Source organism: Pelecanus crispus, chromosome 7, assembly GCF_030463565.1.
Source record: "Pelecanus crispus isolate bPelCri1 chromosome 7, bPelCri1.pri, whole genome shotgun sequence".
Taxonomy (NCBI): domain Eukaryota; kingdom Metazoa; phylum Chordata; class Aves; order Pelecaniformes; family Pelecanidae; genus Pelecanus; species Pelecanus crispus.
In genome coordinates this window covers 21,323,266-21,349,827 of record NC_134649.1, presented here as the reverse complement: position 1 = coordinate 21,349,827, position 26,562 = coordinate 21,323,266, and the positions used below count along the sequence as shown (strand labels likewise).

The 26,562-nt window shown below is 41.4% G+C and overlaps 1 protein-coding gene across 2 annotated transcripts in view; it reads right to left on the bottom strand.

Annotated features, from left to right (window-relative positions):
• UBE2Q2 (ubiquitin conjugating enzyme E2 Q2) overlaps positions 1 to 23,430 on the bottom strand; it is a 52,206-nt gene extending 28,776 nt beyond the window's left edge. For both annotated transcript variants that reach the window (XM_075713623.1, XM_075713624.1), the window contains exons 1-2: positions 23,221 to 23,430; positions 4,645 to 4,749 (exon numbers count right to left, since the gene is read on the bottom strand). In XM_075713623.1, the coding sequence (XP_075569738.1) occupies positions 4,645 to 4,749; positions 23,221 to 23,406 (291 nt within the window). In that variant the 5' untranslated portion in view covers positions 23,407 to 23,430. The remainder of the gene's footprint in view (positions 1 to 4,644; positions 4,750 to 23,220) is intronic.
• Positions 23,431 to 26,562: the final 3,132 nt, after the last annotated feature.

Here is a 26,562-nt window from a genome sequence, read left to right as displayed (position 1 = left end):
GCCTGAAGAGGTGTCTCCCTGCCTCCAGCGGCACATTTGTCACCTTCTCATTTCCACTGGCACCAGAGATCACACAACCATGCAGCAGCTTGCAAGCTTCAAGGCACATCAATTCCTGATGTGCTTCAGCACATAAGCACCAATTTCACCATAAAGAGTGAGGAAGCAGGACTGTGCAGCTGGGAGCAGGGCCCCCCTTCCCTGGCAGCAGTCTACACTTCAAGGTTAGCTTAATGTGTTTCATTTATATAGCTAAGTTGTTTTACTTGACGTCAGTTTCTGCAATCTGCAACGGTGGTGGCAGAGCAAGAAGCTGATCCTGTCTCTACAACCCTTCTTCCTTATTGCTATGTTCTTCCTCCACAGAAATTAATTTCATACCCTCAATCCTTCTGCCATGGATCACCATCATCCCTTATGCTCTGCTCATATATATGAAAAATCATAGGAAAATTTTGGCTGAAAGGCATGTCTGGAAGTTATCTGATCCACCGCTCTGCTCTAGGCAGGGCCTCGCATGATTTGGTATGTGTTAATGGTACATGAATAGACTGTATCAAAGTACCAAAAGGGATAGCAGATTTCTGCCACATATTAATAATGTAAATGTATTTCCAAGCTAACTTCACATGCTTGGCTAACGTAAAATGAATGCTTAACACACCCACTTTGCTGCTACTGAAGAGAAGTGGGCTATCAGTATACCACTAGTTCCCCTGGAATACAAACTGCCTAAAGCAGAAACTAAACAGCAACTAGAATGTATAATCCACAGGGTACTAAAGGAGCAATGTAAATAGCCTGCAGAAGGTAAATGCTCAAGTGACCTAATACAATGACAAATTTCTAAATTAATTATATTGATTATAGATAACAAAATATTAAAATATAATATATATACATCTGTAATATAACTTTTAGTGCCTCAGGAGTTCTGAGAAGTTGGTAGTTCTTATGGATACCATAATGGTATTTTAGAACACCAAAACACCTCTTGGAATTTTCTGTTTCCTGTGTTAACACCTTACAAATCTGAAAACAGTTTAGAACAGTTTTTCTGAAACCTATCCTACATTAGGAGGCTTTTTTATGCATGAAGAGACCTTTCTAATGCAGTATGAAAGCATTAACAATTTTAGGATACCTTTCATGATATTAATATACTGCTGGGTTCACTATGAAGCACCTTGTTTTCTGATTACCAAGAAACATGGACTGAAGAAGTATAGTGTAAGTATACACATACTTATTCTTCTACATGTATCTATATACATATATATACATACACACTATCGAGATCTGTATAAAAATAAATGACTTAATAAATCTTAGCCTACCACTAAGAAGAAAACTGCTGAAGAAGAAAGAGAGGGAAGAAATAACTGTCATTTGGAGTGTGACCACCACTTAGCTATCAGGTAGTCTGTGACAGTAACTGGCCTCACACACATTCAGCAGCCTTGGGCAGTTTCAGAAAGTAAAGCAAAGCTTCTTCCTGTGTTTTGTCTCTGTGATCCCCAATACACAGTTGCTACCGTGTTAGTAGTTTGCAAGAGCCAACATTCTTTCCTCAAATGCCATCATGTGGGACTAATCTAAATTCTTAACACAGAAGTAGTGTGGTTAGGGACAGCAGCTTATCCAAGCTGTACACATACTTATGCCAGGAATTCTACACTTTTGAAGCCTTCCATGCAAGTTTAAGCCCTCAAGGTTTGGAGAATGTGAGAATTGAAGCTGCCCATCTGAATTTAAGTCCATATCACTATTGTCTTTAAAAAGCAAGCCTCCAAATTGCATATAATTATACTTAATAATCCATGAAGTAAGGTTTGAGACTTTAAACTTGCAACTATAACTTCCATTATACTAAACAGAACAACGAAATTGAAGTAGGATTTATCTTTTGCATTGCACAACCACTAGAAGGCAGCTGTCAGTTTCAGCTACCTACTAAGTCTAGTGCAATGCTGATTTTCAGGATCTGAAAGAGAATTCAGGAGACACTAGGGGTCAGAGAGAATTCTGTAGCCCCTTCATCTGCTGACTGGAATTTGTTCAATAAGAACAGTCAAAGCAGCTAAAGCCTCCAAAACTAATGCTATGTATGCTGACTATGTTCTTAACCTTTCAACATTTTTAGTGTTTTGAGTAATTTTCATAACAAGAAGCACCATGCTGATGCCAAGGTAACACAGAGTTTCGGACCCACAGAAGATTTTCCAGGAAACATGTGAATGATTTTAACCATAGGTAAACCAGTTTTCCTTCTACCGTGCCAAATGACAAGGCCTATACATAGCCCTGTCAAACTTTTATGCCTGAAGAGCATGTTCTTCAGTTTCCCAAACAGCTGATACCTGTCAAAAGTTACAAAGCAAGTCAAAAGGGCAGAGTAGTACCAAGGAACTCTAAATCAGGGTACATGTGCTGGCAGTGCTTTTAGCACATGCTCATTGTGCTCAGTTGAGCTCCTGGAAGAGTCCAATGCAATTTCCCATTCAAAATTTGACTGTTCCACTAACTGCATGAGTTTAGATCAACATGGCACAAATGATCCTTCAGCTACGATAAATTAAATGCGAACTAGTTTGAAACATTCTAAAAGTCTAAATTGAACTACCTGAGTTTTTAGGAGAGAGCATGACAAATCAGAAACCTCAGAATTGCTGCAGATAGTAAGTAGTTCCTTATCCCTTCCTATCCTACTCCAAGAAGTCTGCGTGCGAGTTGTTCCAATGCCCCTGAAGGGGAGGGAGGGAGCTGCAAGAGGAAAAGCTGTAGGGAGAAAAAACAAACCCAAAACCCACAAAGCCAAGCCTTTTGAGCAAAACAAAGAAGTCAGATTTTGTATTTAAGTATGTGTCTCTTCAACCACTCCCATCTGTCTTCATCATGGCATAACATGATGTGGGGTGGATTCCTGAGAAACTAATGGGCTATCCACAGGTGTCTATTACATCAACCCATCAGCTTTGACATGGGCAAGTACAATCTTGATATGAGAAGGTGTTTTCTTACGATGTACATAAGCAGTCTATGTGCATATGCAATTCAGCACAGCAAGTCCTATGCAGGCTTGCGATAAAGCTTTCTACCCTATTGCAAGCAAACCTGTAGATAGTTAAACATAGGAAATATCTTGTTTAAAGCCTTTAGTCTGAAGCTACCAGCCACACCAGCTTCAAGTTGAAGAATGTTCCGAGAAGTGTATTTAAGAAAAAAGCTGATTTGGCCACATTTTCTGCTATTATACTGTCATACATCTTTCTAGGCAGAAGTCACAAAGACTAGGAGATCTGTAACATTCTTCTAAATGTAGTTTAGTCTAAAGTTAAGGTTTTAAGAAGAAAATACACAACTGACATGTACGCTTCCTGTAATCAGATCCAACATAATACATTAAAACACTAGTGTTCTTCTGCAATGCCCCTTTGTTTTTACTTATAGCAAGCACATGAAATTCTCACTTGTTAGTTTTCTAATTATTTCTGCTAGAAGTCAAATGCATCCTAAACATTCTTTGCATCCTAAACATTCTTTAGAAAAAGAAGTTTACACATCCTTATTTAAGGTCTAGTATGCTTGATTAATGTTATCCCAGTAAACATGACAGGTAAGTGATTTCACAAGAACGAACATTCCCAACTTTTCCAAAACCAGGCAAATACTAGGGCCAGCACATAATCCATGCAAGAAGCAGTATTCTGTAGACTGACTTGTTTTGTATGCATCACATGCATGCATGCATTCCTGTACACAAAAATAAACAAAAAATGGTAAAATAATCTGTTAATAAAGATCATCCTTAACTGTTATTTATATCCACAAAGCTGAATTTGGAGAGGAAAACCAACCCTTTTAATCACTGAATTTGTCAGTAGGCTGCAATACTGCTCTCTGTGGAACAAAGTACATTTGTACTGAAATTTTTCTCCAAGTAATAAATAGTCAAGGACGCTTACTTTTCTGCATAGAATGGGAAGTTAAATACATATATATACACACACACACAGAGCTCCTATCACTACATCAAAAATGTACTCAAGTAAGATATGCCTGATAGTTTTCCGAAATACAAAACTACCATTAGAATCTGTGCAAAGATTTTCGTTAAATAAGAATTGTCCAAAGTCACAACACTGTTCAAACTTAGCACTATCAAAGGAACACCCAGATGAACCAGAAGCTATCAGGTGAAGTCTTCTTTACTGAAAACAGGAATTATTTGTATCAGTTACCACTGCAGCCATGTTTTAGAGAATATACATTCTCAAGAACACAAAACTTTTGCCTCTGTAATTGATCTCTGTGCAAAGAAAACACTAGAAGAGCTGTTTTATTCAGTAGTTTTAAGTTCTCATGCATTTCACTGTTTAATTATTTTCAGAAAACCTTAAACTGTGTAATTTTTGGGGCCAAAACTTAACTTTTTTTAAAGAGCAGGCATTTAAGTCATCTTCTCCTTGCCCCAAATCTTTCAGATTACTTTTGGTTCATATGTTTTTGGAAGAGAAACTTGTGTTTACAAACCACCCCAAATAACCCCAAACCTGAACCAATTTAATTGCTTGTTAATGTGACAAAGCTAAATGAACACCCAAAACCAAATAAACACCCCAAACAACCAAAAAACTTGCTCACCAGTGTATTGCTCTTCTTAATATCTTCTAAACGCTCTAAGACTGAAGTCAGGTTTGGGTCATCTGATTCTACAAACCATATTGGTGATGAAGAGGGGTAAGACTCCTGTTAAAACAAACAAACAAACAAAAAACAACACAAAAGACCCAACAAATAAATAAACAAAAAAACCATAAAGTTTTTAAAACTCATTCACCCCAAAAATTTCACAACACAGTATTAACATCATCTTTTATCTTACTCTAAGTCAGGTAACATAGAAGCTTCTTTAAGCAATGCAAGAGAAGTTGAAAGAAATCCAACTGGTTCTTCTAGTATTTCATCCTATTTTCATCTTGATCATATGATGGACATAAATAAGAAACAGTGCCGAAAAGTTTAAAACCCTGGAGGCGGGTGGAGCAGGAGGGAGAAATTTAGAAATGCAGTACAGGTGATTATCACCAAAAAATGGAATCACATGTACGTGTCAAAGAATAAAACTGTATCGATGCCTATTTTTCATAAAAATACAAATTCTTCTATAAAAAAAAGCTCTGAAAGCAACAAGACCTGCAGTCTTCAGATCTCCTCCTCAAACAGGGTTATTCAAACTGTTCTAGCACTGCCCCTCAGACTGAAGCAACATAGGTCAAATCTCCTGCCTTAGAGGACAAGTTAATGGGCAGATGATGATGCCAAAAAATCTGCAGTTTTATCTTTGTACCATCAAGGCTCATGGAGGACTTTCCACTGTTGAAAGACTTCTCAAACAATATATTGCATACAACCCTATCAAGAAAGCTTAGAGAATAACTTTCTGCCATCAATAGAGCCCTACAGTTGTTAGGCGGGTGCCAAAACACATCCTAGTGACAGTGAGATCGAACAGGTTCACAGGATTAGAAATGTACTCGATTTTCCAGAACAAGCCATGGTTAGGGCACATACAACATACAGAACAGACATGGCCCACAGCTGCTCATACAATCCATGACAAGTGATTTTTCCACCACTAAGCTGCTACAGCCCTTCATGCAGCCCTTCAAAAGGTGCTAGAAAGACCCTTGCTACAGAAAGGTAAACAGAAGTCCTTTGCCTCTTGTTTAGATGTTTCAAAAAGCAGTTTCGATTTTTTTCGTAACACAGGTTTGGTAACACTGTGAGGATGGAGGAAACCACGTAGCTTCCAACTCAACAGTAAGTGTCCCTTCATATCATCAACATGCTTGGATTTTTTCGTTTTGTTTCAGTTATTTAAGGCTTCTCCACTTCTCATTCAGTTAAATTCTAGTAGCTGAGGACAAATTGCTGAACCTCAGTTTTATCACCCAGACATTATCTTCATATCCCCACATCTTACAAAATAATATGAGGGAATTTTCATTCATTTCCCTCACTGCAGTTTAAAAGGAAAAAATCCGTATTTCTCACTCCAGAGACAACAAATCATGCTTCATTCTTCAACACTTAAGAGTCAAGGTTCCTACTGCTACTCTAATAGGTGACTCCAAAATGTGCACTATGCTTACAAATTTACACTTTCTTGATTGCATTGTATATTTTTTGCTTTATAGTTTTCAAGACAGCAGTAAGATGTTTCACAGAAGGAACACAATCATACCTGTCTGTCAGTGTTACTGCCTGGTCTTCAGTGACTCCCAAGCAAACTTAGCCTTAGCAAGCTCTCAAAGCGCAAGTCCCAAAAGAAAAACCCAGACCTTCCTAACTTAAACTAGCTTTTGTCATTTCAAAGATACTGGGTTTATTAGAAGACAGAACACTACCCATTTGAAAACTGGAGAAAAATACAAACATGCTAGAATTGTCTTTTAATAACATGAAGCTTACTTCCTCACTGACCTTCTAGCTGAAGTGCTGAACCTCATAAAAGAAACCATGTGATTAAAGGACATCAGTTTTGGCAAAACAGACTACCACAGCAGAGTTCCCACCTGGCAGCATGCCTCAGGAAAGTTCTAGCTCCAGAGGTCTAAAATTCCCACCTGTAAACTGAAGCCTTTGAATAAACTTATTTTTAAACAAGCTTACCCCCCCAAGTTTATATTTTTTTTTAAATCACAGCTAAAAATACCTTAGAAGAATACATGATATTCCTAGTATCTTTATGAAAAGACAAACTGTTTACATCTTTCAGCTTCACTTCCAAGCATACCATACACAAAGCAGAGACCTTAGAATATCTATTCTTGATTAACTAAGGCCTAACATCTCAAATGTCTGTCAAGAAAGTCCAGTGCTCAGCTTGCCAAGATTTTAAGGCTAAGAAATGCAAACAGATGGGTGATTATGTCTGGTTTAATCACTTTCTTCCTTTACCAAATACAGCACCTTGGAAAAGTGTATTTTCTCCTCAGTTTCACTTAAGACACTCTTGAAAGACTAACCATTATCACTGCTGGAGAAACAAGGTTAAATTCCCAGCTGCCACTGGGTTCCCAAACTATTATTTTCAGGAGCTACACTTCAGGAAAGCTACTCCAGATTTTGTACTGATAACATCTCACTCATTTTTAATAACATACAACCTATCTGTAGTAAAGTATAGCACAATATTCTTACCTCAAGACTTTCATACTGCACGCTGGATCTTTATGCACAGTGCAGAACATCAGAAGGGAGACTGCTAACCATGGTCCTACTGCCTGAAGACTTGTTTGAACCAGCTACTTTTGAGACCTGAACTTCTCTGGCCAGCTTATTAAATTAAGGGAAAGGCAATAGGGTAAACACTACTACTGTGACTTTAGATTACGCCAGCATTCCCATCAGAAAATACAAAGAACAAGCAAAATGCTTTCCAAGATTCATTGAGCCATCTGCTTCTTAAAATCCTCAGACTCATTAGAATAAAAATATTTTCCAGATACAGTCAGCATCTGGACTGTGTATGTGCATTCTCCTAGCAGGTATTTTTGGATTTTTTTTTTTTTTTTTTAAAATCAAGCATTTGTTAATTATGTTAGTCCAGGTCTAAGCAAGTCTACTAATTGCAATGATTTATAGAAGATAAACACTTGTCAGTCCACTCTTCTAAACCGTATCTGGAATCTGAAGACTGCTTACAGAATGAAACTCAACTCTTCACTGCCTATATTATTCTTTCCTGACAATTCTGTTTCTCCCTTCTCCACCAGAAAGATTTAATGAACAAACCCACAGAAAGACATTTGTTGGTTGCAGTCAGTATCTATCCCAGTCTGGGGGGCCTATACAAAAATCTCATCCAAAAAAATTGCAGCAAATCCTTTGTCAGCCAGGGACATGACTGATAACACAGATTTGATGATCAAGCAATCCCACTATGTGTTGAAACACATTACAGAAGCTACTTGAATGCGCTGATGCCTTCCACACTGAATGACAGTCCTTCCTCATTCTTTGCTCACATTCCAACTCACTTTTTTGCAATGAGCACAAGTCCTGCTGCATGTGAGAAAACATACTAAGATTTGATACTGCCTGCATTATTACTGTATAGCACATATGAATTACTATATCCTAGAACTTATCAAATATTCAAATTTTTAGTCTGCTTTAGCTTTTGAAACATGAATAGGAACAATGCATTTACCAGAAAGGCTTTTCTTAAACACTGTGTGAGCATATTCACTCATCTGTTTCAGAGAAGATTTCAAATTTTAGACTTCTGGAATATGGATATTTAATTGCACATTCCAACTTTTTCCACAACAGATGCTTAATATTAAAATACAAGTTCATCTAACTTCTAGTTTGTTGCAACACTTTTTAATTCTTCAGACTTACCAATAAATATGTTCACTTAACTTAAAAACATAAATGGCACTAAGTGTCTCTAGATCTGTAAGTAATCCATATTTTTGGAACAGCTGAGTTTCATGCGGATATGAGTCACTATATTTTGAAATACAGAATTCACATGCAAACTTCAAACATTCTGATCTTGAGATATAAACAAGCTTATGAGTTTGTAACACCATAGCATGCAATGAAAAACTAAGCTTGTGGTTTGTAAGGGCAAACAACTAAATTTCACATGAGCTAATTCTGTTGAGAGAATTGTCAGCCTTTTCTTCCATATCTGCATCCTATAGAGAGAAGAGACGGATTTGAATTATGGCATGTAAGGAACACAAGCTTCCCAAATACGAAGGCAACGTTTCATGAGAGGAACTCTAGAATAGCAGTTATTTTACTATTAATTCTCAGTGACTAAAAAAACAAAAAAAACCCCACACCCAAACATGATTTTGGGCCTTTCACTACGCAGCTGACATACGGCAATTCTGTATAATCCAGCTTAGCTGCACAGGTCACCCGTATTAAGTGTTTGAGATCTTTTATGTAACTGCTTTAAGTAACATGGCATTTTCCTGCTCTCTACAAGTAAAACCAAAAATTCATCACAAGAGGCAAAGGCTACAATGCTTAGATCTGGGCAACTTTCACGAGCTAATGCATGCTGTACAGCTTGGAAAGCTAATGCAATTGCTCAGTAAGACATGACATGCTGAGATGACATCACACCTAGCATGTACTGAGGCCTGAGGACAAAGCCTGAATGTTTACAGCCAACCCAGATACAATTACAATTCATGAGATCATCACTTCTAGAGAGTCTTTGTATTAACACCAGGACAGACTGGGAGCTTTGTCAACACAAATGCTTCTGTAACAAAATGCAGCAAAAGAATTTAGCCTACTAATAAACATACAAAATAAAAAGAGAATAAAGCCCTGCACTCTTGCCACTGGAACAATTCCAAAGCCTATCAAGTCATTTAGGAAAACCACAGCATATCAGAATACACACGCAGGACCTCACTGTTCAGACATTCTGTTGCATCCTCTGTAAGAGGGTCTACTTACATTTTACTAACAATTTCGCTCACCAAAAAAAAAAAAAAAAAAAAAGCAGCAAAAAGTAACAGAAGATACCAGGAACACATACATTAAGACAGCTTTTCCTGGGTAGAGATCTGTCATCTAAGTATATCCTATCTAAGCTTTCTCATCCTTAACAATAAGGCTGTTTTACTTGCAATGTTATATAATCTTTATCCTCTTCTATAAAGCTACAGCGACACAATTTGATGTTAGTAAGAGACTTTTAAATGAGCTATTTCTAAATTACAATACTGTTGAAATTGTGAAGTTGCTAAACTAAACAACACATCTTGCTCACATTCCTAAGATTAGAACAAAGTGTATGCACAGTTTGCTATGATGTAACAGAGTAACCGTGTCTCCTTGTACACAATGGAGCCATTTTGTCATGGGCAAACGGTAGGAAAACACATTTAAACATGTCTTCAGCATTGTGATTTAAAATCGCAATTACATGCTGACAGTTCTTCCTTTTCCTTAATTTCCAGATCATCTTAGATTGAAAAAGTGGTTTTTTTTTTCTTTTAAAACTCCTTAGCATACTGACTGAACACAATTCAGCCAATTTGATTTCTGTTTCTAAGTTTTTGCAAATCTCCATCATTGACAGAACCTAGTTCTTTTTATACCTGCTACAAGCTAAAACTTAGCTGATTTTCATAACAGCACTTCTGACTTTTATCTTCTCAGTCCCTTTTCTGTCCACCCCCCTTTACTTCCAAACATCAGAACATCAAACCCCCAGATCTTTTAAACAGCTTAATTGCTTTGAGAAGGCTAGCAAGAGAGCATTCTAGCTCACACAATCTTGGTAATGAAGTAAGTAAATCCTAATGTAACTAGACATTTCAGAGGGCTAACACAGTCTTTTCAAGGTGAATACATTTGCAGCTATAAACAAACACCAAGTAACTGATCTCAAATCACAGATGGCTTTCACTCAGCAGACACCTTGACGCTACCAAGCTTATAGCTTGTTCATTTGAATTAAATAGGAGAATTAGATTTTTTAAAAAAATAAAATCAAGTCCCACTGGTTAGGGATCATATACACATCCTACACAAATGTTCAAAAATACTGAAGATTAACTATACTATTAGCTACAATTTAATACATATTATTTGAAATGGTTAGTCAATCATTCACTACATATTAATTTTTCACCTGTGTCAGCCTGCCTTTAGAGAAAACACACACACACAAACTAGATGTAATATTAACAAAAAATATCAGGACTTGAGAGTATATTCTTAAAGCTAAAGTTTAGCTTGATGACCGTAAAACACTAGTACTTACAGCTTCTTAAAAGAGTATACTAGCTGCAACTACACAACTGACAGACTGCTTCCCATTATTAGGGGCTAAATTTTCCAAAGGCAGCCTAAGATGCAAGTGAGCATTTTCTACCACTAGGTACTTGAGTATCTGTGAAATCTACAGGCTAAGAACCTTTAAAGTCAGCAGATTGTCATTTGCCCTCCCATCCCGTTCTTTACAATAATTAGAAAAAGGAAGAAAGCATGAAGGGTTACTTTCAACTCATATGTTTTTTTAAACTTCATTGGAAGTAATCCAAATAAAACTATTTCCCAGAAACCTCAAGTTACTAAAACCCCCAAAATTCGTATTTTCAACCTTCCAGACATCATTTGCTCTGTTGCACAGACTGAATAAGTTATAGAATCATAGAATGCTTTGGGTTGGAAGGGACCTTCAGAGACCATCTAGCCCAACCCCCCTGCAGTGAGCAGGGACATCTTTAACAAGATGTTGAACATATTAGAATATTCTAACATTTAATTTCCAAGTTCAAGTAAAAATTTGCACTTTTACATATGAAAAAAAATTATTTCTTTAAGAATCTAACAGTTCAGTTATCTGGAGTTCTAAAAGATAAGAGCAGTGCATGCAGTGGGGCGTTTAAAAATAAAATTTAATATTGGGGGCAGGGAGGAAGCAAAGTGCATTTTACCCTCTACTGAACAAGGGAAAAACTTCAAACTGCTTTTCCTTTTGAATTTTAAGATTGTATACAACACACTATTAACTTGCTCAATGCATATAAACAGAAGGACATCTTTTATTCACTAGAGTTAAGTTAAACAGATATCTTGAGCTGTTTCTATACCACAGAAAGCAAGCTTGTATTGGTTTTAAATTTCTTACCCTCTTCCTGAAGTGAAAGCCTTACATGCTCAGTTCATTTAGAATACTTGTTACGACTCATGCGTTTGGTAAGGCACCAAGTTCAACCAACTAAAATACACGTATCTCTTCTAAACATAGAAAATTACTGCAATTCTACCCTCAAGTTTAATGACTGTCTTGACAGTGACAGCCTATACAAGACAATCCCAGATGAAGCTGCATGCTTCAGTCAGACCCCTGGAAAAAAATAATCCAGCCACCAAGCCAGGAAACATAAAATTAATTATTACTCTACCCTTAATTTGGTTTAGTGGTGGACTTGGTAGTGTTAGGTTAATGGTTGGACTTGATGATCTTAAAGGTCTTTTCCAACCTAAACAATTCTATGATTCTATGATCTTGCACCTTTACAGAAGATAGGTGAAAGAATCCCATAATCCTGCTCTATGTAGGTTCTGGCAATATGCTAATCACTGCAGAACTGAATACCTTCAGGAGCACGTTAAAACAACACAACTAACAGGGTCATGGTTTTCCTTTCCCACACACTCTCCACAGAATGATGCAAGTGTAGCAGAGTTATCTTGATTTAGAATTATTTATGGTATTAATAGAATCATAGAATCATTTAGGTTGGAAAAGACCTTTAAGATCATCCAGTCCAACCATTAACCTACACTACCAAGTCCACACTAAACCAATCAAGGGTAGACTAGACTAAACCATGTCCCAAAGTGCCACATCTACCCGTTTTTTGAACACTTCCAGGGATGGGGACTCCACCACCTCTCTGGGAAGCCTGTTCCAATGCTTGACTACCCTTTCCGTGAAGAAATTTCTCCTAATATCCAACCTGAACTTCCCCTGGCGCAGCTTGAGCCCATTTCCTCTCGTCCTATTGCTAACTACTCAGGAGAAGAGACCAACACCCACCTCACTACACCCTCCTTTCAGGTAGTTGTAGAGAGCAATAAGGTCTCCCCTCAGCCTCCTCTTCTCCAGGCTAAACAACCCCAGTTCCCTCAGCTGCTCCTCATAAGGCCTGTGCTCCAGACCCTTCACCAGCTTCATTGCCCTTCTCTGGACACGCTCCAGCACCTCAATGTCTTTCTTGTAGTGAGGGGCCCAAAACTGGACACAGTATTCCAGGTGCAGCCCCACCAGTGCCGAGTACAGGGGGACAATCACCTCCCTGCTCCTGCTGGCCACACTATTCCTGATACAAGCCAGGATGCTGTTGGCCTTCTTGGCCACCTGGGCACACTGCTGGTTCATGTTCAGCCGGCTGTCGACCAACACCACAATTAAACACAGCCTTATTAGAGGAGGCAGGGTCAAAGTCATGTGCCTCACAGAACAGAAAGACCGTAACAAACCACAATTTTGTAGGTGCCCGTGAAATTCACTCTACAATCACAAATTGTACCAAACAAAAATATAGTTCTCTGTACAAAAAAGCTCTACTGATTGTAAAAAGCTACCACAAAAGGAACCACAAGGAAATGTTTCCATTAAAAGCATACAGAACACTTATGGACATTACTTTCATCTTCACAACAGACATCCTCTTGGGCAGAGCAAAGCAGTTCCCCTCCTGTCACATCAGGCTTTTACAGACACATGTGCAATGGTCTGCCACTTTGCACCTTCTACAGCCACTTTCTGTAGGAGTGCACATGGACTACAGCATGTTTTTAAATGAACTGGAAGCCTAGATTATGGAACACTTTTTCCAATATAGAGATTCAGCAGCAACTGCAAGTGCCAATATTCATAAGATGGTGACCACAGCACAGCTAAATAAATATGAACAGGGACAGTATTTCAATGGCAATTCACTTGTGTAAAAATTACCCCAAACCCCAAGAAGCTTGTAATTTGCAGCTTCATCTGCACAAATTCATTTGTTAAACCCAGGCCCATAAAATTCTCTTGAAATTATTACAGAATCTTTAAAGTTTTTACTTCAGATACACCTAAGACAGAAAAGAACATTTTAAGGAAAAAAAAAAAAATCCTGGAAAAGACTTACACAAGTGCTGCTTTTAAACAGACGCATACAAGAGGCCAGTGATTTCAAAGTTTGTGAACTAATCCAAGCTACTTCTGTGTTTTACTTCCATGTCTCTATCCAGGTACACACATTTAAATCTCTCACTGCTCAAACATCATTGCCTTAGAAGAAGCCAAAACACGTACAACCAAAGTAGCAAAGGCACAAAACTCACTTCAAATGGTCACAAACATGAATGCAGACATGGCATCATAGTTCTTACACTTCTTATGGTCAAGTTCTGTCGGTCAAGTTTTTACAGCCAGTCATTCTTCAAACTATTTAATCTACACAAAGTGCCCCAACTGCCGATTTCGATATGTGAAATTGCATATTACCATTGGAAAAATAGGTTTATCAGACTCTTACCAGTTGCTACAACCTCATCCACTCCCCTTACCAAACAAAAGGCAGCAGGCTACTTGTTGTCCAGTATAACATAACTACACAGAATTAAAATATGAACTTTGAGCATAAAAGCAAGAAAGGCACTTTTCTGATAAAAACCACAGTTACTGATCTTCACTGTGAAGAAACATTTTATTCTCCAGGTCATCATCATAATGCAACACTCCATCTATCCATTCAAAGAAATTCACAGAAAAGACAAACATTCTTAACACGTTGTATGGACCCAAAGTAAAATCTACCAAATGTTAATGTATTGCTGCTCAAACACAAGTCTTAAGTTAACACTAAGCACGATTTAGCTAACAGCAAGGCAAGTGACAGTTGCTCAAGAGCAGTGTGTAATCTCTGAAAATCATAGAATCATTTAGGTTGGAAAAGACCTTTAAGATCATCCAGTCCAACTGTTAACCTAACACTACCAAGTCCACCACTAAACCAATTAAGGGTAGAGTAATAATTTCACGTTTCCTGGCTTGGTGGTTGGATTATTTTTTCATGAAAGTAAAAACTAGGAATCACTAAGGTTGGAAAGGACCTCTAAGATCATCAGTCCAACCATCAACCCAACACCACCATGCCCACTAAACCATTTCCCGAAGTGCCATGAGAACTGTTGTTGAGGGCCAACCCAGTTAAGTGAGCTAAGGAACATTCCTTTGCCAATACTATTAACAGCAACAAATAAAGTTACAGATCTTCCACACTGAAAACCAAACAAAGAACACAGCATCGCTGAAGACTAAGTGACTTGCTTATTGGGAAGAAGGTTGTAGAGCTGATACTAGAATCCAGATTTTTACCATAACACTTCACAGCAGTCCGATCAATTATCTTGCTCCTCACACACAAAAACCCACTGTGTCTTGACAGTTGTCAGAGGATGGTTGTTTTAGAGCCATCAGCCACAAGGGGTCCTCTTCTTTAATGCATGCATTATACATGCACTCCAGCTAGCAACGGTTTATCTAATAAGCAGCTAAACACATGCACTAAAGAGAACAGTATTTTGCAAATCTGATTCTCCAATACTCTTACCAGCAGCACAGTATCTTCTGTGCCCAGAATCCTGAAGGGATTCTGGTTACCTGAAACAAATTACCAACTCATCCTAATCATCAAGAGTTATTAATTACCTACTTCTGCAACTATATAGACAAGTACATTCAGAGAAGGTAGCATCAACATTAGTGTCACAAAGCCAGAGGTTAGAAAGAGCTTCTAATATGGCTAGAACTGAAGAAGTGGTTATAACTGAGTTGCAACATGTTACTCTCTCCCCAACTTAACTTGAAAAAGAAAAGTTCCCTAGCAGACCTGTTCTTGCCTTTATCAGTGAGACAGCTACTCCTTGGCATGCAAAGTCTGATGTCACTTCTGCTGTCGCCCAAAAACCCAAGCTCTCCTTTCCTCCTGTTCATTCTTTTTACCTTTAGGAATGTACATCTTCCAAGTGTTCAAATAGCTCACCCTTGCCTTCCAAAGTCACTGTCGTCATGTGTGTGTGTCCCCCCCCGCCGCCCCAAACAACTTTCCCCTTTTCTCCCCTCTCCCTTTACAAACTTGCAGTGCTCCAGATATCTGCAGATACAAGGATTTTTCATTCTCACCCACTCCTAACAGAGGTCCTGCTGCTCTACTGCGCTTACACCTGAGCAGCACTCCAGCCACCACCCATCAGGTTCCCGAGCGCTCCCCTCACAGCAACACATACACAGCTGTCCTGAGTGCTGCTTAGTCACTGGCCTTCAGATTAGAGCCATTTAGACAGGACTTTGTCCCCCAGATGCAAAATTTCAGTACCATGGAGTTCAACCAATGTTTACCATTAGTAAGTTAAATACCGCACTCTTACCACAGTTATTTCCTACTTCAAAAATTCAAGGAAGCCTGTGGTATCTTGAACACCGCTGCACAGGAACGCTTTAATTTTTTCTAATGCCACTATACAAGTTCTGACAGAGTTTATGTTTCTGCTTTTCTGAATACACACTGAAGAAGCTATTGCAAGATCTGCAACTGTATTGAACTCTTTCTCTCAGAGGGGTTAAAAAAATTAGAGATCTGGGAGAAGGGAGAATACAGTCCAAACTAAATCTCAAGAAATCACACACTAACTGCTCTACAGTACTTCATACACCAGGATGTCTTGTATGTATGAGATAACAAGAAAGAAACAAAACACATAAGGTCATTATTTTAATACCACACTTAAAGATTACAGCTGGAAGCAAGAAATCAGTAAGACATACTGTAACTGGTATGCTTGTTTCCAGCAAATACCAACTGAGAACTATTCTGATAATATTATCTTCAACTGTACTGAATACAGGCAGGTCATTTTCACCTCTCCTACAGAGCTTGCAGCTGAAGAAATACAGTGGAATCCTTACTAAATCATAAACTAATGTGTCTCTTAAAAATGGCATATTACCATTCATAGCCTAAAGAAAAAAAAAAGGGAAAAAAAATCAACTTCAGCCTGGAACTCAGGGTTTTATAACCTTTCAAAACTACATAAAGGCAAACAACCTGACAGTACTGAACAGTAGTCCACACTGAGGCATAACTAAAATAGTAGTTATTTCTGTTTATCAGCTTGTACAAACATTTGTTCCTATCCAGAAATTTTGCTCTATCCCCTTTTTTTTTTCTTTTTTTCAATACTACTATTTAGAGAACTGTCTCCATCTTTGTATCTTCCATTCTCCTGAAAGGAATTTGATTTTACAAGTAAACAAACAAACTACTTCCAGTTAGACTGGTCCAGTTGTCTCTATTTAGCTCTCACTGTAACAAACCAGACACTCACGTGGGCCCACCGAACTGATGCCGGCTTGGGTATTCCACACAGGAGCAATCCCAAGTGCCGCTGAGGACTCAGCCAGCACTTGGCAAGCAGCTCTGTCAGCAATACTGGCTTCAGCAGTCTTCCCCAGCACTCACTCATTCCTATGCCCTCTGTTGTGACGGTACAGCTGTTTGTGCAGCCACACAGTGAACCAGACTGGGAAATGATCCAGATTAACAATAACCCAGTAAAGAATTTTTACATGCCAGCCAGGTCCTTAATCCAATAAACTCAATTTTGGCCACCTCACAAGGCACATAGCCTTTGCTGGTCTGCACACAACAGCAGTATTACAGAGTGCATCGAACACAATCACACTTTGTTCTTCCTAGCAATTGTAATTTTTAATTCATGTTGAGGATATCAACATGTCATCAATACACAATATCCCCTGGCATAACACAGAAAAACTACCTGCAGATTCATTCTAGCCTGAGTAAGTCTGACAGAATGAAGTTACTCTTTTTTTGTGAATACACTTGATCAACTCCATTAATAACTTCTGATTTTACAGTGTTCCATTGTAGACAGACTGCCACAATGAATTTGGAAGTGCAACCTTATTTTCCAGAGCAGAATGCGCTTTCTACACTACTCCCTTATTTTTCTCATTTCATTGATAAAAAGCTTTGACAGAAAAGCCAAAATCTTAGCAGGCCCCACCTCCCACCCCTACCCTCCCCCCCCCCCAAAAAAAAAAAAAAAATCAAGAGTACTCTTGCTTCTTGTAGCATAAGAAAGGTCTCTGGTAAGGTCAACTACCAGTACTCCAATTTTGACACAAAGTAAATATTGTTGGCAACACAAATCAAAGGCAACCATCACATACCATCACATGCCTGTTAAGCAGTAGCCCTACTCTCAGTCTCTTTAAGTGAATATGAAAAAAAAACCAAAAATTACCAGGTATCCTTCAGTCTTTTACAAAAGCCTCCTGAACAGTTAACATGAGGTAGCATGCTGAGTAAAAATAAATAATTCTTTCTATAAAACTTCTTTTAATTATCAAAGTGCATGGAGAGCTCTTTTGAGGACCACAACAGTCCCCGTTCTGAAATTACTATATCATTAACTCAGATGAATAACCCATTTGAAATAAGTGCAATTTCCTGTACATTAAAAACTCAACATAAGCCAGCATTTATATTTGAAGCCCACCATTGTGGCTTTTGAGGATATTTCAGGAGCACTTCATACATTATAGAGAGGACAGAACAACTGACCTGCAAAATCCTGAAGTACTGGTTACAGCCTTTCACACATAGCACGACTAAGCTGTGGTGTCAGAAAGTAAGAGTCTTCCAGACACAAAAGATTCCTCCCACTCCTTTTTGCAATATTCCTTTTCCAATTACAGTCTTGGCATACAAAGAGAAGTTAAAATCCTCACTCTTAGGTTTTTTTTTGTTTGCTTAATTTTGGTTTGCTAAATAAAACAAGACTAGACTTCTCAATTTCTATTGCATAAGTTATGTTTGATAGTAGTTACTTGAGTGCCTTTTTAAAACTCCAATTATCTTTAATTCTAGCTAGAAAAGCAAGTATTATCAAGATAAAGCTGTGTATGCTTTTATTTAGTCCTGGTATCCATATGCTGCAAGATAAAGGTCTCAACCTCACTACAGAGTGCCTAATGATTAAAAAAAAAAAAAAAAAATCTGTGGTTTGAACTGAACGCCTCATTCATTTTCTGGTTATTCCTGTGTACAAAAAAAATAACCTTTTTAAAAGGTTATCAGCTGTCTAGGCATTAGCTAGGAGTGCATTTAATATTAAAATCTTATGCCTTCAAAGAACTATCGCATGTTCTGATATGGTCACTTTCCATATATTCCCAACTTGTCAAAAGCTTCACAGGTAATATCTTTTCATCCATTCTGGTTTAGAAGGGAAAATAAAGTCTTCTCCCATCAATTGCAGTTATCTGTAGACAGCAACCTTTTCAAATCTTTCATAGCAGCTTCTAACTCTGATTTAGCAGCAGGGTGTTTTTCAGTGAAAGCAGAAGATACTTCTTTCCAGCAGAGAAGCAAGAGTATACTGGAGTCAGCCATATCATATGAATTGAATTGTTAATGTATGAAGGACATCACTGCACATCAGAGCCCAGTATCTGTTTGGGGCAAAACCTGCTCCCAGACAGAGCTGGCACAAACCCCGTTCTATCTGCAAGTGCTACTTGAGGACACAGAATTTCAATAATAGTTTTGAGTTTGGGTGGAGAGATATTAATATCCAGTTTCTCTCTGAAGAGATTATATAAAAAATACGAGATGTTTTACAGCAGTCCAAATCACTCCTTTTTCTTGCAATAACAAGCAAAAGATTGAATAATTCTAATGCACCTTTTGGAATACTATGACGTAAGTCTGATTAAGGTACCAAACTGAAACTACAGATTGCACTGAAAGACACTTACCTAGAAGTCATGATCAATAAACGCACTCCTCTAAGTAAGGCCACTGTTTTGATACTATTTCAAGAAAACATGCAGAACAGGACCAGGATAAATGCATATACTTTGTAAAGGACACTGTTTTATCAAACATGATTAGTTGGAATACTGCTGTTTTTAAATAAAAACAAAACCTGAGAAAAACTCCAGAATGGAGACGCTGCTGTTGGCATAACAAAATGGGAATGTGAAGGTACACAGCCTGAACAAGTTCAATAATTAGACAGTTCTCAGGAATAAGCAGCAATGTTTCTGACAGGGATGACTCCACCCTAAAGTGCCTCTTCTAAAATAACCTGATTAACCATTTAAGTTCCAATATGGGTCACTACCAGAAATAATGGACAGACTTGGACAAAGTTTGCTTGTCACTTTATGAAACAGAAGAGCTATTAAGTAAAATAGACCTTGCTTTAATTTCAAGCATTGCTCAGTATCACAGGTAGACTATTCCTAGGATGCTGCAGCAAATACTTAACTCTGGCAGTTCTACAAACTTCTACGGCAGACAATCAGAAAATCATCTCGGTGAGAAATTCCAGGGCAGACTTCTAATCAAACTGTGGCATTTAGTCTAGGAGACTTGTGGAGGAGATCCATGCAGTTCCTAAGCAGACATTCTCCCTCACCTCTCCAGGAGAATGCTCCCTCTTTCCTCTGCCTTCTCTCTCTAGATTGGACAAAAGAAAAAGATCCACTGTGAAGATCAGAGCAACTTAGTTATCAGGTCTCTTTTCAGACTTAGTGCAGAAGCTACTGGAAACTTCCCTACCAGATTTTTCTCTATCCAGTAACTTCAGCATCGGTACACACTGCTAGACAGCTTTCATTTTAAGTAAAACATTGAGGTACCCACAGAACTACAATGAAAAAAAGTGATTACTGAGCTTTGTGCTTAGTCTTCCCCTTAACAGGATTCTTGAGCATCCAGACATACAATCTTCTGTAAGCTTTTGTTGAGTAAGGGAAATATCCTAGCATGATCAGTATTGTAGGAGTTAAACTGGTTAGAAGCAGCAAACAGCTAAAGTTACATATTTGCACTGCAAATCCAGAGCACTAAGACAGCAGCTTCTGATGCAAAGGGTGAGTCTCCACAAGAAAACACTTATCAACCACTTCATAGCCTTACCAGCTTTAGCATGCTACTACCACCATTTGAAGCTCTAGTTCCCACAGTAACTGTGCATCTACTGTGAACAAGACTTACAATTTTCTAGTTTACAGTACCTACAGAAAAAAAACTGGAAGCAATTAGGAGTCAGAGCTGGGGGGTGGGGGTGGTGGAAATCACTTTTGTCACACAGAGTTCTAATACTTGAGTCAAAAAACTAGGACAGAAGTCCAGAGGTCAGCTTTCTCTTCTTGGCTGTCATCTGCTGCCCACTTGTTTCAAGAGAGCTACCTCTCTATCTCAGGTTGCCCTCTCCCATTTATTTTTAACAGATGAAGAAAATAGCCACCTACCTCAGAGAGCCAAAAATTACTCAACATGGGAAAGCACCAAGCTGCTCAGACAACTGAAACAAAAGTTTCAAAAAGCTCAGACACAGCCTTTTTTCAAAGCAGAAGTCTCATCTCTAAGGCTTTCTAACAGCTCTTTTCCTGCTCCTTTTGCAAGTTCATATACCACAATTCTAATGGCATGTGAAAGACCTCTTAACCTTTAGGGCAAGTGACCGTAATAGCAAATTGCAGACACCGTTTCCCCAATAATACATAAAAATGCCAAGAGTGACCTAAGCCTGTTTCTCTCTTGGTCAGACACACCTCAACCAAAGGCCTACAAGTAAGTAGGTATATTTCTGTGCAAGTTAAGAAGGAATTACTATCAAAAGAAGCTACAACAAAAGCAGCCTCAGAAGTAGATACACACCACGGCACAAATCCAAGGCACCAAAAACTTCAGGCCTTACTACTGGCTTCCCTGCTAGCTGTTACTTGACAAAGAAGAAATAACCCATCCAACTGAACTGGCAACTGAGGGTGCACAATCATCAGACCTTTTATTTTACTCTTTAGAGAGAGGCTTATGAAATAGACCATGTTGTGTGGAAACAAACAGCCAGACTTCTCAGCAGTGAAACACTCTCTACCAAATAAAAAAATATTTAAAAGAAGTCACACAACCCATCACCTGATAGGTCATGTCTAAAAACAAGAACACCAAAGCATCTTGTTTATTTTACCATACAAAATATCTTATGTCTTAAAAGTATACACAAGTGTCCAGTAAAACAAACACCTGTCCCATGACCACAAATCTGACTTCTCATGACAACTAACTGTGAAACCAGAAAGATCCTCTTAACAAGTCTCATTTAATTTTAATAAAGTTACTTTAAGGCAAGTAAGGATCCGATCAAGATTATGAGATTTACCTGGTTTGCATGCACATTTTCTTCTTTCAGTACCCAAATATTTACATTTACATGCATGCTTCTACCTCCACGCTGTTTGAAACTTTCATCCATTTACAGGCAAAAGGCAAAAAAAGTTCTAGAGCTTATCTTCCTGAAACCCAAACATACTAACCCTATTTTCACCCAGTCAAAATTTTTCAATACTCTACTCTTAAGCTGAAGCTTGATAAGGCATTTAAATTCACTTACAACTACAGCCAGTCCAATAAAAATGAACCTCCAACACTTTCTTGTACATGAGCCGCAGATGCCAACATATTCAAATCCTTTAGCAAGTTTAGGCCCTAAACTTTTAAACACACAGAGAATTTTTACCATGGCACACAACGCTGGACATTTTATTCTACTTCCCTCCCACTCATTTAAAACAAACCAACCCCAAAGAATTTAAGGTGAGGGGGACGGACACGGGACGGGACGACCACAGAAATGAGAAATCCCCAAACAAACCGCAAGAAGTCCCTCACATTCAAGAAGGCTGCTCGTACCCCCTTCAAGTTTAAGTGCCACCATTACGATAAAACAACTAATCGGCAGGAGACCGCAGGCACTATTTTATCCCTCCACGACGGCAAGGATGAGAAGTTTCCCCGTCCTCCCTACCGCCACGGCCCCCCGAAGCCCACGGCCCCGCTGAGCCTCCCGGGCTGACCCCCACGGAGGGAAGGCCCGGCCGCCAGCCGGGCCCGCCCGTGCGGCGTTTCCCCGCCCGGGCCAGGGCGGGCCGCCCGGCTCCAGGCCGCGGCGGTGTGGCGCACTCACTAAAGCGCTCGCCTTCCACCTCCCCGCCGGGCTCCCACCTCTCGGGGCAGGGAGGAAAACACTCGCCGCGCCGCGCCGAGACGCCGCAGGGACGGGGGAGGCAGGGAGGGCCCCTCTGCTCTCCCCTCCCCGTCGCCCTTCCGCTGCCCCAGGTGACGGCCCCGCGGCGGCAGGACGGCCCCGGGGGCTCTGTCCCCGCTGCCCCGGGCCCGGCCACCCTTTGTTCCGGCTCCCGGCCCGAAGCAGGCGGTGGCAGGCGGCGCGGCGGCCCGCGTCCTTCCCCCGCACCCGCCGCCGCGGCTCCCCTGGAGGAGCCCCCCCGAGGGGCTGCCGGGCCCCCGCCTCGGCGGGGGGAAGAGGTCCGGGGCGCCCACTCCCTAACTTTTTGTTACCGTCGCGGCGGGGACGGGGAAACACGGAGCCTCGGGGGGAAGAGGGCACAGGCGCCTCGGCAGCCCCCGGCCCCGGCGGCCCCGGTCCCCCCCCCGGTGCTGAGTCACCCCCGCGGCGGGGCTGCGCCCCCTCCCCGCGCCCCGCAGACAATGGCGAGGGCGGGCCGTGCCCCGGCCCTCCCCCGCCGCCCCCGGCCCCGCTCGGCCCCCGCACCGTGATGTTGCAGTGGATGGTGAGCGGCGGCGGCGGCTGCGGGCTGGAGCCCGGCGGCGGCGGCAGGAGCACGAACTGGCAGTGGAGCTCGTCCAGCTTCCAGGAGACGATACGGAAGCGCTCGTGGTCCTTGTCGAAGATGGACTCGAGGAACTTCAGCTCGGCCTTGAGCCCTGACACCGACATCCTGGCCTCATCTCCGGGCCCGGGCCTGCGCCGCCTCGCCCGCTCTGCCGCCGCCTCCCTCCGCCTCAGCCCGGCCCGACCCTGGCCCCGGCCGCGCCTGCGGGGCGGAAGATGGCGGGAGGGCGGGGGGGGCCGGGGCAGCCCCAGCCGGCGGGGGGACTGCGAGCGCGGCGGCAGCTCCCTTTGTACCAGCCTCCTGCACCCACTCGCTCGCTTAAAAGGGCAACAGCACAGCCCGCTCCCCCTTCCCTTCCCTTCCCTTCCCCTTCCTCCCCGGCGGGCTGGGCCAGGCCCGCCAGCCGCCCCGCCCTCGCCCTGCCCTCCTCCCGCTAGGCCGGCCCCGCTCCCGGGACACACGCAGGCAGGGCCGGGCCGGGCCGGCCCCCAGCTCCTCCCGCGGGGCCGCCGCCCGCCTCCCCGCGACCGCCCCCGCGGCCCGGGCCGGGCTGCCCCGCTGCCCGCCCGCCCCGGGCCCCGCCAGGCCGCCCCGCCCCGCCCGGCCCGGCCGCCCCGGGCCCCGCCCGGCCCGGCCGCCCCAACCTCTGCCCGGGCGCCGCCTTCTGCTGCCCCGGCTCGGAGCCCTCCGCCGAACCACAGCGACTGCTTACCCCTGCCTCTGCTCTTCTGCTCAGCCCTGCGCAAGGGCGCGCCGTCTTCCTTTCCTCACCGCACTCTTATTTCGCTGAGAAAAACTGCAGCTTGCGTTTGCACTTGTCATCTCAGAGTCCTGTCAGTCCTCCTAGAGGTCAGCCAACATAAACCAGGAATTCCTGTCCCGGCACTTCTGACGGATCAATACAAATAAAACCTGGTGTCGGTCTTTGCCGGCTGAAAAGAAGCAACGCAGAGGCCAAGAAAAAATTGTTAGTGTTGCATTTAAGTTCCTCTGTAACTGTTTGTACAACATTCTACCCCCAGAAAAAGCACCGTGAAGCATGAAAGCAGAGTAAAATGAATACTCGCTACGTTCAGGGATCAAGAGATGCTGCCTCTATTTCTGTCACTTCCTGACACTGGAAAAATCATCTCTGCGTCTTTATTTGTCCCTTTCCATCTTGGTTTTGTCTACAGACAGTTAACAGATTTTTGGAAACAAGGATCAGCTCTCACATGGCATAGAAAGATTACTGTGATACAAGTAATACCGTTGCAGCGCATCATTCTTGTTTCCCGACCAGCTTTTAATTAATGCAGTACACACATAAACCTGGAATGGGGAATTGCCTTTTTTTTTTTTTCTCCATTGATATTTTATATAAATCTTTAATTCCAGAGAAACTGGCAGCACTTCACAAACCACAAGCTGAATCTTGTTAAGCGGTAAGAACTCTAATCTTGATCCAGAAAAACAGTTATGCACATGCCCAACTTCAAGCATACGGAAGTCTTACTGATCTGTGGGCTTGAAAATCTCCTATATTTCCAGCAGAGAGAGCTGCAAAGAACACATTTGGCTACAAAAGAAGCCAAGGAGATTGACACTGGTTAAATACTCTGAATGAAAGATACCAGAAGGCCACAGAAGTGAAAGACCTGGTTTTTTCAGGTATCATTTCAAAGACTCCTATTACACAGTGTGTGCAACGCAGCTTTCCTAGAAGGGCTGAACTGTCTATTGGCTCAGATCGTATGGCCTGCAAAGTGAAGACAGAGCGGATATGACTGTTGCCTGTCAATGCATCAACAGGCAGGGTGAAGAACTTTGAGAGATAAGGGAAGATTTAAGTGTAAGGGCAAGTTAGGTATAAGCAAACAGCAGAAAATTATGACTCTACCTGTTAGAAAGGGAGGGCCTGGAAGAGCCTTTCTATGGGAACAGGAGGAACAAAACTAAACAAATCAGACTTTGTCATGTGTTACATGATGCGATGCATGAAACAGCAGAGGAATGAATTTGGTGACTCAGCCCTATTTCCCTCATACAATAGGATTTTGGCCTGGAACGCCTCACTGCAGGAGATAGGTAGGTAGGCTTAGCAAGTTCAAACTGTACCTTTTGTCGTACCTTACCAGAACTGCCTCTATCACTGCCTCTGGTCTTCCATCCTCCTTGTCTTCTCATCTGCCTTCCCTCTCCTCTGCCTCTCTGTTGACTGTGACACCCCATTTTTTTTGGCAGCTGCGCAGCCAAGAGGTGCGTACGTGCTGACTGGCGGGACAGCACGCCTGCCCTAGCTGACAAGCTGGTGGAAGGCATGAGAACCCTTCTCAGGCATCCAGTGATCCAAACATCATGGAGTCTATCTGGCAGGCCAAACAAATTGTTTCATCAGCCACGTGTGTCCTGCAAACCATATACTGTTTAAATCTGGTCTAGAACTTTCTCCAGCTCCTTCAGGCTGCTTTTTGTTGCAGGCTTCAAGAAGCAACATGCCACCACTCCCCTAAATTCTGTTGCACTTCTCTGTGCTTAGTAGACATTGGGCAAGCTGCAACGTCACCTGTGAATTCACTTCTGTGGTAAGACCTTGAGAACGCATTAGGGCTGCCTTGCTCTCTGGAATACAGAGGCTGCTTCAGAGGTGTAAAGAGCTGTTCATCATGTCTGACTCATTCCTCTTTCTTCCTTCAGGGACTTGCCATGGGGCTTTGACACGAACATCACGCTGGTCACAAGATGACTCAGGAGACCCTGGGTCTCCCAAAGACCAAAATGAATGCACACAGAAGAAGACCTGACATCTCTGTGTAACTAAAGAAATTAATCCTGGCAAAGACCCAAACACTGTAACAGATTCTAGTAATTACAGGTGCTCTTAAGTTCCCTTGATCTATATTGCCTGTAAGCACCATTTTTTTCTTCCTGCACGTACATCTTCAATATCATGGGAACCTCTCTCTATCATACAGCTAGATTTCCTCTTCCAGGGATCTGAACTTTGGCCAAACCTCTCTGTTATGGAGATAACATACCCTTCATAACCTTCTTTGTTTCTTTTCCCTCCCTTTCATTTAAATATAACAAGTTTTATAAGAGTCCTCAACTGAAACTTTCAGAAAAAACAGCAGATTCCTCATTGCTTTCTTGGGTAGAACTGGCAAGAAAAAAAGGAGGCAAAAATTTTCTTTCCCATTAGCATTTACTGTCAGTCCTGTCTCCGACACATCAGCTAGGCATGTTCCTGGTGAGACAGAAAGCCAGCAGCAAGGGGTGAA